At 43.8% G+C, this 14,965-nt stretch overlaps 1 protein-coding gene across 8 annotated transcripts in view; it reads right to left on the minus strand.

Annotated features, from left to right (window-relative positions):
• Window positions 1–14,959, minus strand: part of TLE1 (transducin like enhancer of split 1) — an 86,505-nt gene extending 71,546 nt beyond the window's left edge. For 5 of the 8 annotated variants that reach the window (XR_002828743.1, XM_014454137.2, XM_023752410.1 and 2 more), the window contains exons 1-4: window positions 14,337–14,959; window positions 13,428–13,528; window positions 11,201–11,264; window positions 11,047–11,091 (exon numbers count right to left, since the gene is read on the minus strand). Coding sequence is in view for 7 of the 8 variants with exons in the window: in XM_014454137.2 (XP_014309623.1) it covers window positions 11,047–11,091; window positions 11,201–11,264; window positions 13,428–13,528; window positions 14,337–14,360 (234 nt within the window). In the remaining variant the exon portion in view is untranslated. Of the gene's footprint in view, window positions 1–11,046; window positions 11,092–11,200; window positions 11,265–13,427; window positions 13,529–14,336 lie in introns of those variants that run through there. The other 3 variants (XM_006086841.2, XM_006086842.2, XM_014454138.2) reach the window with 3 other exon arrangements.
• Window positions 14,960–14,965: the final 6 nt, after the last annotated feature.

Consider the following 14,965-nt stretch of genomic DNA (forward strand, 5'->3'; position numbering starts at 1 on the left):
CTTAGACAACGGGCTGCTAATGGGGTTTGCATTTAAAAAAAAAAAGTTTCCTTTTGAGCCTTAAGATAAATGCTTCTGATCTTAGAAGGAAACAAATAAAAAACTTAGTCATTGAGGGAAAATAATGAATAGTGAATAATTTAGATGGAGGGAGGAAGGAAACTGGGCTTGAAAAAACACGATGGGAGTGTGGCCTGGAATTCAACAACAGGGTACAGTTTCAAATGGATCAATAACAGATTTCGAGAAGAGCTATCCTCAGAGTACCCAAGTGCCAGGCACCATTGTGTCTGCGTAAAGAAACTCACTCAATCCTGTAGGGTAGATGCTGTCTTCATTCCTAACCTACTAGCCTATTAACTCTTTTGTAAGGAGGAATACTTAATATCCACACAAAGTGGGGACAGGGGGCTAGAAGGATTTTACAGAGCACTCCTATAGCACAATTCCTAGGGCATGTGGGAACTCAATGGATGGGGACTATGACTACTCACTCTAATGCCCCAAATAAGCTTACTCGTCAATCATAAACCCACAAAGCTGACTTTTGAAAGCCAAAGCTGAAAAAGACAATGCTTGAGGCCCAAATGGGTACCTGTAGCTGCAGGCTGCATAGGACCGGCTGCCCTTCCTCCATCTCGGTGGCCCATCCATTCTTTATTCTCTCCATACCAGACCTAGATGCAGATCAGTGTTAAGACCCCCTTTCCTAAACCTAAAGCAACCTTTTTATTTTCACTCACTAATCCATAGAAGCCTTTCAAATGACATATATAAAGGCGGCTGCATTTTGTTCTCTAAAATCAATTTTCTCCCCAGCCATCAAGTAGATGTTCCCGCACAGAGAAAGAACAGCCCTTCCCTTCTAATTCAAAAATCCATACTGTCATTGCCCTTGCAAACTGCTAAACAAGCAGTATTGGCAAGTCACTTGTGTTCTGTAATATATTTACTGCAAATCCCAAAGGCTCGCCTCCTAATGCAGTTTTCTATTGTGTCTGTGCGTGTCAATACACTGGCTGGTCACCTTACTTGTAAGAGGCTCTGACTGGCTGTTTGCTCAAGGCATCAAGAGGGGACTGAGGCTGCACTCCAGGAGGCCCCCTGCCTTGGAGAGCCTCCTCCACATACAGGGGTACTCAAAGAGGTTTTGTTTCCTGGTATTTCACACCCCTCTACCACCCATGGCCTCTGAGGCCAACTTAACTTCTTCATTAAGACAGTTTCCAGCCACACAGTCCAAGGTCAGAGTCCTTTTGCACAATTATTTCCCAGTTTTCCTACCTATCAACACTAAAGCTATTTCCCCCAGCAAATATAATGATTGCATCTCAAAGGTGCATTACACAGGGCCAAAAGGCAGGAAGGCTTGGGGAGGGAAATTGGCTTTCCTGTCTTAAGTACAAATCTCACTTTCAGGCGGCAGCTGAAAAAGAAAGTACTGTAACAGCGTATATAATTGTGGATCACCAAATACAACCATGCCAAAAACACAAAGGACAAGTCCAGGAGGAAAATGTTGTAAAATATTATAAACAACTATTAACATGGAATTCTTAAAATGTACTTAGAGAAAATTCCTCCTCCACATTATCAATTTAAAACAGAGTTGATAGCTAGAGGAAGGCTCAGCCTTCTAACAAACCATTTTAAAGTTTTCCAGAATTACTCATTTATCCATATAGGGGAGGGTTGGGGTGGTGGTGCAAAAGCTCTAGGTAAGATATTTGACAAGCAGATATTACAAAATGTTTACTTATCGACTCGGTATCATATAGGTGGGTACATTAAGTGTTCACTGTATGTGTCTTTCCTCTTTCTGTATATTTGAAATTCTTAAGAAAATGTTTGGAGGGCAAAGACTGTAAGTAAATAATTAATGAGTATAATCATTACTATTGAGAAACCTGGTTTAATGCCTTGAACAAAACTTATAATTCGATTTATCCACACTACTCTATCAGGCCTGTGGTCGACCTTAGGAGATAAGCAGTGGTTCCAGGGATAGTAACTGACACACACACTCAATTCATATGGAAGCCCAGACCTTAGCAACATGCTACTTCTGTTTCCTCTTTTTTTTTTTAGTACAAACCCAAATAGTACAAACCCAAATCTATTACTATAATTAAACTCCCCATTAAGAAGCCTCGGTGGATATTCTGACTATGTATCACTTTTCCAAAAGGAAAACAACTTGAGCAAACATGGTTAGATGAGATTATTAGAATTAAAGTCCTATAAAACATCTAGTGAAATCAAATAGAGTTTATTCAATTTGGCATTTTAGCATAAGGACCCATACTCTCAATTCAAGTTTTTAATCTGGGTTCTGTTGACTTGCTGAAGAATCCTGATGTCCACAAAGAGCCAAAATTGCTGGGCAAAGCTATTGTGTACAATTTTTTGTACAGACAGCTTTCAACTCATTCTTGTATAGATTCAGGATCCAACTACCACTCTACATAAGAAGCATTTTAAATGCTACTAAACAAGTGCCTACGCTGCCAGACTCACTGGGGAGGGTAGATAGATGTAAGTCTTAAACTCAAGCTTCAAGCAGACTGCAAGCTAGCTAGAGTAACAAGAGGCACATGAAAAAACATTATTACAGATATCAGAGGAAAAACAGTGGTGAGACAGCTCCTGTTGGAGCAGTCGTGGAAGCCTTGACATAAACTGGCAGTGCTGTTACTGGAACTGGACCTTGAAGGGTATCGAGGAAGGCCATGTGAAGTTTGACAAAAAGGCCTGGACTTTTTATACAGAAAAAAGAAAAACACAAAACACATTTTAGGCATGAAGAAGAGACCCATTGGGCTGGATTAAAGGACCTGGACAAAGGAAAGGAGGTGGCCAAGTTAAGATGGCCAGGGACACTAACCAGGAGCAGACACAAAGATTGTGAGTGACAGGCAGAGGCAATTATTGGAGTAGGAAGTCAAAATTAGAAAGAACAGACAGCCCTAACCGGTTTGGCTCAGTGGATAGAACGTCGGCCTGCGGACTGAAGGGTCCCAGGTTCGATTCCGGTCAAGGGCATGTACCTTGGTTGCGGGCACATCCCCAGTGGGAGGTGTGCAGGAGGCAGCTGATTGATGTTTCTCTCTCATCGATGTTTCTAACTCTCTATCCCTCTCCCTTCCTCTCTGTAAAAAAATCAATAAAATATATTTTTTTTAAAAAAAAGAAAGAACAGACATAACTGAGTAAGTAAAAACAAACAAACAAGCAAGCCCCTAAAGGTGTTTTGCATTCATTATCTTAAAAATACCCCCTTCCCAGGGCTAGAGTTCCAAGAATATTTGAAATGTAGGGCCAGTGGTCTGTAGAGTCAGCATGCCCTTGGGCCACACAGAACAAGCCACTGTGGTATACTGAGAATAGAAGGACTTTTATTTCAACCCCTCCTTTGAAATTTTCCATTTATGTATAATAAAAATATACAATATATTAATATGAGGATATATTTACACTTGGGTTGCGGGTGAATTTCCCGCCAAAATATAAGATGGCGCGTTAAAATGCCTATATCTTTTGAAGTATGGGTTCGATTGAAATGAAATATTTGGTAATACGCAGTTACAATCGGCCCGAGTTTACACGTTTCCCGCACTCCACCGCAAATCTATATGAACCGAGTTTAAGACGGCTCCCGCGGAGTACGCGCAATTCACGCGAGCCGACTTAACTCGTTTCCCGCAACCCAAGTGTTTACATAGCTTATAAATTTACAACTAAACAGTCTGGTAACATGTTTTCAAACATTTTACTGACAGGTTACACAAAATACCAGACAAATAATCTGGTTAGATCAGTAATGGTACTAGTATCAAACCCAGCCTAGTTCTGCATGTATTTCAGCAGTTTAACAAATTGCATGATTTGGACACACAAGTTCAAATACACCTCCTACATTGCCAGAAACAACTAATTCCACTTCATCAAGTGAATATCTACTAACACATTGAAAATAATTATGTACACAACTCTACCCCCTCCAGTGGGCACAGTGATATACACCCACCACACTTAATAGCAGTTTTTCTCTATGTGGCAGATTTTTAAAAAATGTATCTGATGGATAGAATTCTCATTGTTTTTTCCTTCTATTCAAAATGAACTTTATCTTACTCTTTTTCAGCTAACATATTTTGTGGTCAAAGAATGACTAAGAAGGAAATACTACTACAAGAAAAACTAAAAAAAAAAAAAAAAAATTAAAACATTACTTTTTATACCTAATATGAGAACATGTGGAGAAATGGCATAAACAATGTGCTCACAATTATGACTTGATGTTGTTTTAAGGCAGGCAAATGAATCAAACTTAAAAATAATTAAAAATCCTATATAATAAAGAGTTAATATGCAAATTGACCATCACTCCAACACACAAAGATGGCCACCCCCATGTGGACACAAGATGGCTGCCACAGATGGCTGGCAGGGGAGGGCAGTTGGGGGCGACCAGGCCAGCAGGGGAGGGCAGTTGGGGGCGACCAGGCCTGCAGGGGAGGGCAGTTGGGGGCAACCAGGCTGGCAAGGGAGGGCAGTTAGGGTTCACGAGGCCAGCAGGGGAGGGCAGTTAGGGGCAATCGGGCCAGCAGGGGAGCAGTTAGGTGTTGATCAGGCCGGCAGGGGAGCAGTTAGGTGTTGATCAGGCTGGCAGGGGAATGGTTAGGGAGTGATCAGGCTGGCAGGCAGAAGCGGTTAGGGGCAATCAGGCAGGCAGGCAGGCGAGCGGTTAGGAGCCAGCAGTCCTGGATTGTGAGAGGGATGTCCAACTGCCCGTTTAGGCCCGATCCCGGAGTCCCAGATTGGAGAGGGTGCAGGCTGGGCTGAGGGACACCCCCACCCCCATTCATGAATTTCGTGTACTGGCTCTAGTCTGAATTATAAAATAATGAAATAAGGATTTTGTGCAAAATCACAAGTTATTTGATAAGCGAGTTATTTGTGTCAACATTTCTTGGAGTTTCATAAAAAGAGTTATGGTAACTGGATAGTCTATCAATTGAGCCATTCTATAATCATCAGTTTTGCAAACAATTTTAGATACCATTTTTTTCTTTAAATGAGTGAATGGCAATACATGAATATCTTAATTTATTTTAAAATGTCAGTGTAAATCATCTTCACTTTTTAGATCAAACCATCCCTCAGAAAATTAGAAAATTTCTCCCACATATAAGTGCCTACACCTTCTCTCTCTCTACTTACGTAAAACACCAAGCCACACACACATGGAACAATCTTATGGCACATTTCTTACTGTGGAACTCACCAACCCTATTAGTGAGGACTATTTTGAAGGTATAAATGTCCAATCTTGTCATATAAGTGGACAGACCAAAACAGCTATCTAAAATTTAATTAAAAACCATATATCCAACACATTCCACATTAAAAGGGGTTTGACACTCAGGACATCTTATAGTTCTGAGAATTTCAATTTTAAAATAATCTGAAGCAATAGGGACTGGAGGGGATGAGATAACTGAGTAACTGAATATATATTTAGCATAACCACCACACAAGATGATTTATTTAAATATTTGCTAAGGGAACAGATTTTTTTTCCTCTGTGTTTCTTAATAAACACTGTTTGGAGGAACATCTTAAACCCTTTGGTCAAAAACTCTCCTCAATTGACACAAGGGAGGTGAGGTGCCAGGTTTCAGTAGGGGTGCGGTGTGACTCCCCTACGGAGAGATGAACCAAATCTTAGAACCTGCCTAATCTAAACCCTCATTTTTCAGAGAGGAAAACCGAGGCCCAGGCAACTTGTTAATGACTTGCCCAGTCACTAATCGAAGTCCCGAATTGAGGGACCTCACCGAAGTATTTACACCAAGGCAGATCCTACAGATCACAAGAGCTCCCAACGGGCCATCCATTCCACCTTTTTTCTGCTGTCTCTGACTCACTTCCCTCCTCTCATCCCTATTCCCAACCCTGGCTGGTGCTGCCTTTATATATTTTGTTCCTATTGGAGTTTTTTTATATCTATTTTGAATTTTAAAAACAACCTCGTTTATCCTGAGTACCAAGTTTTTTGATACCTCCCTTAACTTCTCCCAAGGCAAGAGCCTCACTTCCCCTCACCCTAGTCCAGTGATGGCGAACCTTTTGAGCTCAGCGTGTCAGCATTTTGAAAAACCCTAACTTAACTCTGGTGCCGTGTCACATATAGAAATTTTTTGATATTTGCAACCATAGTAAAACAAAGACTTATATTTTTGATATTTATTTTATATATTTAAATGCCATTTAACAAAGAAAAATCAACCAAAAAAATGAGTTTGCATGTCAGAGGTTCGCCATCAGTGCCCTAGTCAGTCAACCCTGGACAGAAACCAGCAACAAGCCCAGCTGTTGAAGGGTTTGGGTAAGTGCAGGTTTCATAGTAAGGACTCAGCCCTGCATGCCGAGAAAAAGAAACAACAAAAAAAACAAAGGCTAATCTTGCACCTCAGAATCTGGCTCTCGAAACACAGGGAGCTTTATCTCTTTTAACTTATGCTTGCAATGGACAGGCCTGTCTAATGAAAATAAAGTTGGGGACTACTCCAATCCTGATGACAGCTACCCTCTTTGTATTACAAGATTAACACCTGGTGGAGCTTAACGCTGAGTGTCTGCACTCTAGCTAGTCATTTCCCATTCGGAGACACTGACTTAGAATAAAAAATCTCAAAGTGAGAAAGTGTAGACAGAGAACGCAATTGGTTAAAAATAGGGAGAAAGGTAAAATTTGCAGACAAATAGCAAGACAGTCACCTCTATGGAATCAACCAACAGGTAAATCCACAACAGTTCCACCTAAATACTTTTTTAAAAACTACTAAAGAACAACTTATTTTTTAAGAGAGACTTTAAAAGCACACATCAAAACTGTGGAAGCAGGTCTAATCTAATATTGGCATGGTCTGAGAAATTGTGCTTGCTGAAATAACGCATGGAGCTTGGAAATGTTAAGCTCTCATCTGGTTTTCCCTTTTGCTCCTCTCCTTCCCCACCCCATTACCAGGACTGTAGAATACATCTTTACTTCCAGAGCTAGTCCTTTCATTTATGTTCTTCGCCACCCTGGAGAGCCCCCGGTGCTGACTCTGCCTGCTCTCCAGAAGAATACAGGCAGTGAGACAAAGTGACTGACCAAGCTCACTGCACCACTGGGCCTCAACCAGGAGTCCTGGCCATGTTTCAAATTTTCTTTGATTTTTAGAAGTTATTTTAACCTGCAGACAGTGTTGCTAGGTTGGTTACAAGTGCAATCAGTATTGCTAATTTTCATAACTTTTAGGAAACGCGCCCAGCCCCAAAGTGTCTTGTAAATCGTGAAGTTGGTCAGCACAGATCAAGAGTGAGAATAGGAGAGACAAGCAGCTAGGCAGACCTGAGTCACTACACAGAGGCCCAAGGGTGTTTCCCCCACTGGCCTGATCCTCAGGGAAGAAACACTGAATTGAGGACCAGGTGACCCAAACTGAAGCATCAACAGGTGCTCAGCCCTGACAACGCCCAGCCTCTGAACACGTGCTCACAGCTGCAGGTAGAGCAAAACACCTACCCCCCATCTACCTCACAGCATGAGGCAAATCACTTTTGACAACGGGGAAGTGCTGTATAAATTCCAGCCACTAATGAAAACTCATGGCATGGCTTCACCAGCCTGCTGAAAAGATACACAAATGGAACAAATAAGGCTTACATATCAATTTACAGAACACATTGTTCCCAAAATATCAAATGAGGTAATACCAGGCCACACGACAGAGAAAAAAGCCTTTAAAATTCACATGGCTAGCTGGGCCAGTGTTGCTCAGTGGTTGAGCACTGACCTATATGAACCAGGAGGTCACAGTTCGATTCCCGGTCAGGGGCACATGCCTGGGTTGCGGGCTGGATCCCCAGTGGGGAGCATGCAGGAAGCAGCCAGCCAATCAGTGATTCCCTCATCATTGATGTTTCTATCTCTCTCTCCCTTTCTCGCTGAAATCAATAAAAATATATATTAAAAAAAAAAACTTACACAGCTAAACACACTAGGCAGAAACCTCAAAGCAGCTAGACTAGACTCACAGTAACCTGCTGGTTTTTATTGTACCCTAACACTTTGGTGGTACCAGAATTGCCTTAATTTTTCATGAGAAGTCTCCACCTTCCTTGTATAGAGTTAGCTAGAGTTTAAAATCTACCTAGAGAGAAATGGACAGGCAGAGATCTATACCAGTAAAAGACTCAAAAGAAAAAACATTTGTCTAATGCAATGATAAAAGATTTAAGTATCCATTACCACCACTAAGCCGTTGACTTCTCAGTAACCAGCCACAAATGGGAGCAGAGAAAGTAAGGGGAAGGCTTATCAGGAAGTGTTGACACAACATAAACATGGACTGTGGGCACCAAACCAAGTAAGGAAACCACAATTATACCACTCTTGATTTGGACGCACTTCCACTTTTTTTTTCCCAGACGGAAAAGTCTGGTGAGACTTGACACTGAAATCTCTAAAACTCACTCCTTCAACAAACCCGCTGAAAGGTGGGAAGGGAGAGCCGCAGTCACACTGGAGATAAATCTTAACATTAAAGCTCTCTCCACGGAAAGTTTCCCCATCACTGCATTTTTTTCAGTAACAAAGATGTTGTCAGAAATGACAATTTTTTGTGTCCCCAGATGATGCCTTGCTAGCATTTGGTTATAAGCCATAAAGCAGGACTAATTTCAGCCTGTCAGGAGTCTCGCTAATGCCCAGTTTCCCCCTAGAGAGAATTCCTGTCAAATCTAATGAGAGCTCCAAAGGCCCTCTCTACAATATAATGAGCACTTAGGCCATGCTGGTGATCAGGCGGCAAAAAGCATCAATTTGAGCCTGGCTACACCCTGGGGGCCAGACGTCACCAGTTTTAATAAGAATTATGATTACTAGCTGCATAGAATGTCTCCTCAGAACTTATTATTAATGTGTGACATTCAGGAGGATGTTTTTCAAATGTAAGGCCACTTTAAACTGAATTATAGCACTGCTTTGCATACCACTCTTGTTAAGGGTCTGTCAGCATTTACAATATAAACTAAATTTCAGAGAGCTGAATTCCCTACTATGAAGAATATGGCATCTCTGAGCTTTTCACACTTTTCAAATTACTGAGCCAATTACATACAGCATATTATTAATGCATACTGGCTCATAGATGGACAAATGCCTCATGGAGTACAGGTTATTAGAAAACTATTTTCACACCATGGATGTTCCTGACCCTCTTCTCCCCTTCCTCCTTTTTCCTATGCAAAGAAGAGGTCACTGCCATGTAACCTATAGGAACCCAGAAGAATTACACACCTTAGCTCCCCCAATAAATCCAGCACCAGCATATGTCACACAAAGGTGGCATTCCCTTGTAAAAGAGTCAGGGAGGTTATTAAATCCTTTGAGTTATGAGTTTAAGAAAAAAACTTGATGTTCTCTTAATCTTCCAAAATACTTGTTAGGGAAAAAAAAAAAAAGATGGAGTAGGGGGCTTTAGGGTTAACATATTCTAAACAATGACAGGTTAGAACTTCTTGACCAAGTTTATTTGCATAATTTATTTAAATGACCACAGATCTTCTAGTCCAATTACTATCAACAAGTTACAAGTGTTCCAATCAGGCACTAGCCATTTAAACACACAAAAACAAAGACACAAAAACAAAGGCACAAACCCAACATAAACTAAGCTACCAACTCTGTAAATCAGAATAAAATCAGCACTTTGAAAGGCCCAATGGTATTATTAATGAAAGGCCCTGAATGTCACTATCTCTTTCCAAACACATATCTGAGAACAGATCTAATGTACAGGATGATAACTTAACATTATGAAACCTATGATGAATTAAAAATCAAAGAGTGCAGAGTTACAAAAGCAGAATTCAACTCTGAAACACACTTGCTTAATGAAAGTCTTTGAATATAAGGAAGATCTGAAGCCTGAACTAATCAATTTCTCCACTGTGCCCCAGCCGGTCAGCCATGCTCTTTAATTTAATGAAACAAGGGTTTGAGATGAAATAGCACATATACATCAAGTAAGAATTGTATTGTTGCACTTTGAAATGTGTCCAACTGTGCAACTTCATCTGATGATAATTTTTTAAGAGGCAATCGATTTCTAAAAGACTTATTGTACCAGCGTCTTGATGAAAAAGTGAATGTCAGCATATCTCCAGAATACTTACGCCCTGCCATTAATGCTTTCTTTGGCAGACAATGACTACTCAATCGAGGGTCCTTTGGGCTGAGCAATCATTTAGCTTTTCTTCTCTTATGAGGTCCTTAGTGCCTTGTTCCAGCTCAATACTCTTTTTATACACCATTATAGTAGCCATAAGTGTGAATTTTATGGGAACTTGCAAACTCATAGTCATAGCTAGAGCTTTCCAGTCACTAATCTTTTCATGCTTTTAAAACCACTAGGACTGAAGCAACTCCCAACATATGCTGTGGCTATAAAGGAACGCTTTTTTTTTCACCTCCAAACCTGCACCAACTGAGAATATTTTTTCCAAAAAGATATATGCAAATAAGCCACTAATTCTGATTAGCACTTTATGCAGCCCCAAAGCATAAAGAAAATTCCATAGTTAGTCTTATACCTTGTTTAACCTTATTTAAAGACGGGAGTCTTTCACAGGTACCACACTTCTTTCCAAACCCGAACAAAAACATTAGCAACTTCAGCAACTCTACAGAATGCCAAAATCTTTCAGGGAGAATATATCTATCCAGGTAGAAAAGGAAACTCAGAGTCTCAATTCCCATCTGCCTATATAAACAAGCTAGTTTACATTTCCAAGAACCTCTCACTCAGTCATTTAAAAATTGTGTAACTGTCAAGAAGCAACCCTTGCTGCAGAATACTACCACCAGTTTGCAGGAAGAGAAACCAAGGCAGAAAAATGGCATACAACCCGCCCCCCCCTCTAGAGGACAAAGCCAGTATTAAAAAACCATGACTCATTTGTTGTTTTAGCTTGAGATTGAATAAAGCTTACCTGTTTATGCATTTCTATGTTTAATCCATATGACATTTCATAATACTGTAAAAAAAAAGAATCAAGCATTTCATTAACTCACATTTTATAATGCTAAAAACACATATTTGCTCATATTACATGAAGAGGAAAGAGTCTAATCTTGGATACCTACCATCACATAGTGCCTCTGCATTTCTGTCTTTTCACTTGCCAGTTTCTCACATTCCAATTTAAGGCTACGAAAACAAAACAGGCAACTTAATGTAAACATTATGTCACTTGTTTTAACATCTGCCTCACATATTTGCACTTCAAGTAAAAACACAGACCAATTGGGAAAAGCCATAAACTATCTAGGTCAGTGGTTGGCAAACTGGGGCTCGAGAGCCACATGCGGCTCTTTGGCCCCTTGAGTGTGGCTCTTCCACAAAATACCACGTGCGGGCGCGCATGTACAGTGTGACTGAAACTCCGTGGCCCATGTGCAGAAGTCGGTATTTTGTGGAAGAGCCACACTCAAGGGGCCAAAGAGCCGCATGTGGCTCGCGAGCTGCAGTTTGCCGACCACTGACTAGGTAAACACCCCAAAACTTTGTCCCTTCGTTTAACAGAGAAAAGAAATTAAGTGAGCATTACAGGGTACCCACTCAGCTATCCTTTTTCTTCTTGGTGCATCTGACCTGGTCAGATGACAAGAAGGAAAAATCTGTCTAAACCTCTGATCTACCCATAAGACTGTTTTCTCCTGGTGGTCATCTGTTCACTCCTACTTCCCTGCATCAAGGTTTGCTTCTCTGGACTCCACCAAAATCTGGCCGTGGCTTAATCTTCAGTCTCAGGCATAGGCTGTACTATCTTTGCCAACTCAGTCTCTAGGTTGTAAAGTTACTTCTACATTTGTTGGTCCCTTTCAAAAACTTTGGTTTTTAAATCCCTGCCAAAATATGTCAAGCAAATACTGCAATAGTGGGTTGAAGTCCCTCCCTGATTGGTAAACATGGTGTGGGCAGGTATGCCTCAAGCTCTAGAGATTATCATCTTCAAGTAGACAAAAGGTCAATAATCAGAAAGCCTCTGACAAAATAAGAAAATTCAGCCCTAGCTGGTTTACTAAGTGGTTAGAGCATTGGCCGGAAGACTGAAGAGTCTGGGGCTTCTTGATTCAGGTCAAGGGCACATACCTCGATTGCAGGCTCAATCCCCACCCAGGTCTGGGGCACATGCGGAGGCAACTAATCGATGTGTCTCTCACATGGATGTTTCTCTCTCTCTCTCCCCCTTCCCTTCCACTCTGTCTAAAAATCAATGGTAAAAAATATCCTTGGGTGAGGATTGACAACAACAAAAAAAGAAAAGAAAGACAATTCACACTAATGCATATGTGTGCTTTTTCTTAACCATGACAAAAATAAAGTCAATTACAGCACTAGCTGGTTTGACTCAGTGGATAGAACGTCAACCTGCAAACTGAAGGGTCCCGGGTTCGATTCCGGTCAAGGGCACATGCCGGGGTTGTAGGCTCAATCCCCAGCAGGGGGTGTGCAGGAGGCATCGGATCAATGATTCTGTCTCATCATTGAGGTTTCTATCTCTCCCTCTCCCTTCCTCTCTGAAATCAATAAAAGTATTTTTTAAAATAAAATAATAAATAAAATTGTCAATTGCAGTTATTTCTTAGCTCTGATCAGTTAAAACTTCATAGAAACGAGAAGAAACTTAACATTTTTTTTGAAAGTCCACCATGAATTGGTTGCTTTACAGTTTTCACTTATAAATCTTTTGAAGTAGGTCTCATTAAATGAGACTAAAGCTGAGATGGATATAAATGTAACTCCAATCCACTGTCCTACCCAAACCAACCTAGAATGACACCAAAGCTGGTGAGTTTCCCTTACACACATCAACCCCCTCATCACCACCAATACTAGACACAGCAAAAAGCATCTAACTTTGCATAATGGACTTTGCCTCAGACCACCCAATTCTCTAGCATGGCAAACAAGTGATTTCAACACTGGCTTTGCCTCCCTGAACCCGCACCCCAGGGTGGGCCATCGGCTGAACCAAGGTTTTAGCTCAGTCTGTTGCAAAATAAATAAATGTAGTGCAAATATTGATGGTTCTCATGCAACTCCTAAATACACGAAAATAGACTCCCTGGAACAGCAGCAAACGGGTAAAAGGGAAACAATGGGAGTAGGAGGAGACAAGAGAAGGGGCTGCCCAGGAAGAGCCAGGAAAGAGGGTAACGTGAATGACAGATCTTTACTGCGACTCCACACGCCACCGCCTGGACGCCTGAACTAAGTACAGCCGTCGCCACCACCTCCACCCAGCTGGGCGACACGGAGCACCGGGCTGTCCGGGCGACTATTCGCCTGGCTAGGCCGGACACGCACCTGTGATACTGAGCCTGCAGAAACTGGAATTCCTCCTTAATGCGGTCCAGGGACTCTGGAATAGTGAACTTGAAGGGCTGGCCTGCAGCCTGGTGCGGCGTCTGGGGCGACAAGCGTGGGGGACCGAGGGTCGGAGATGTGGGCGGATGGATAAAGCAGTAAGTCAGAGGAGAGAAAAGTGGGTGGGATACAAACAAAAAAATAAAGTTAGAAGTGGTGGAAACGGAGTTTTGAATTCGAGTTTGCGCTTTACTTTAGGGAGGGAGAAAATGAACCCTCCTCCAACCCCCAGCTTCTAGAGAGGCTCAGAGCCTCTTCCAGCCTCCAGGGTGAGTCGTGGTAAGTGCGCCGGGTCACCGGGCTGGAAGGAAAGGGGTTCCCCAGCCGCCTCTGAGAATCGGGCCAGATTGTGGAGATCGCCGCCCCCTCCCCCCCAGGGGCGAAAATGGCCCAGGGGACTAGAGGAGAAAAACAACTCCCAATCGCTCCCAGTTCCCAGAGTCGCCTGGGCCACCTCCAGGCGCGCCAGAACGGGGGGCCTCATTGATATGCAAATAGGCGAGACCAGAAACAAAGGGGGGGCGCCCTACCGCCCCGGGGAAGGGGGAGGATGTGGCGGTGGGAGCCAAACCCCAGCCTCTCCGGGCGCCCCCGCCCTCCCTGTCTAGACGTCAAGTAGGAGTGGGCCCACAGGAATTGGGGGAAATTGGGAGTTTCAGCCCATAACCCACCCCTGGAGGCCAGCAGCCGGGACCTCCCAGCCTTGCACTTCCAGAGACCGGGGGTGGAGTGGGGGGGGGGGGTGGCCAAAATGTAGCAGTCACCCACCTCCTCCGGCTAGGAAGAGCACCTCCTCCCCCACAGCCCTGCCCCCCTCCCCCCCCAATCCCCCATCCAGCCGCGCCTCACCGGGTGCCGGCTCTGCGGGAACATCGCTCTGGCGGTGGCCGCGGCTCTGTTCCCGGGCAACTCAATTCTCCGCTCAATTTCCAACTTTAATCCCGCCGAGGACAATTAAGCTGGGAAGCAGGCAGAAGCCGGACGCGCCGGGGGCCCGCTGGCCACGCACGCAGGCGCGCTCGGAGGGGCGCACCGGCCACTCGGCGCCCCGCGGCTCCTGCTCCCGCCGGTGCGGGCTCCCACGTTCAGGGCCACATCGCGGGGCACCCCGGGCCCGGCTGCACCCAGAACCTCCGCGGCGACGCACTGTTTTCCAACCCGCGGGCCTCGACCGCCCGGGCGGGGAGGTGGGGGCGCGGCGGCTCCGGCCCGCTCCCGTAGGCTATCCGCGTGCGCGGCAAACGTCCCGGGCAAACAAATCCAGGCGGGTTGCTTTCCTTTGCTCCTCTCCCGGGGCGTCTCTTCTCCCGGGTTTCCCCGTGGCGCCGGCGGCGGACGAGGTGCAGGTGGTTCGGCGCCCCCGGCTAACCCCACACAAACAAACCTGGTGACGTTCGGAGCCGACCCCCGCGGGGTCCAGGCAGCGCCTTCAGGCGGGCGGTCGCGGGCCCCGGGAGAGACTTGAGGGGGAGCGAGGT

The sequence above is a fragment of the Myotis lucifugus genome, unplaced genomic scaffold (assembly GCF_000147115.1).
Source record: "Myotis lucifugus unplaced genomic scaffold, Myoluc2.0 scaffold_31, whole genome shotgun sequence".
NCBI classification, from domain to species: domain Eukaryota; kingdom Metazoa; phylum Chordata; class Mammalia; order Chiroptera; family Vespertilionidae; genus Myotis; species Myotis lucifugus.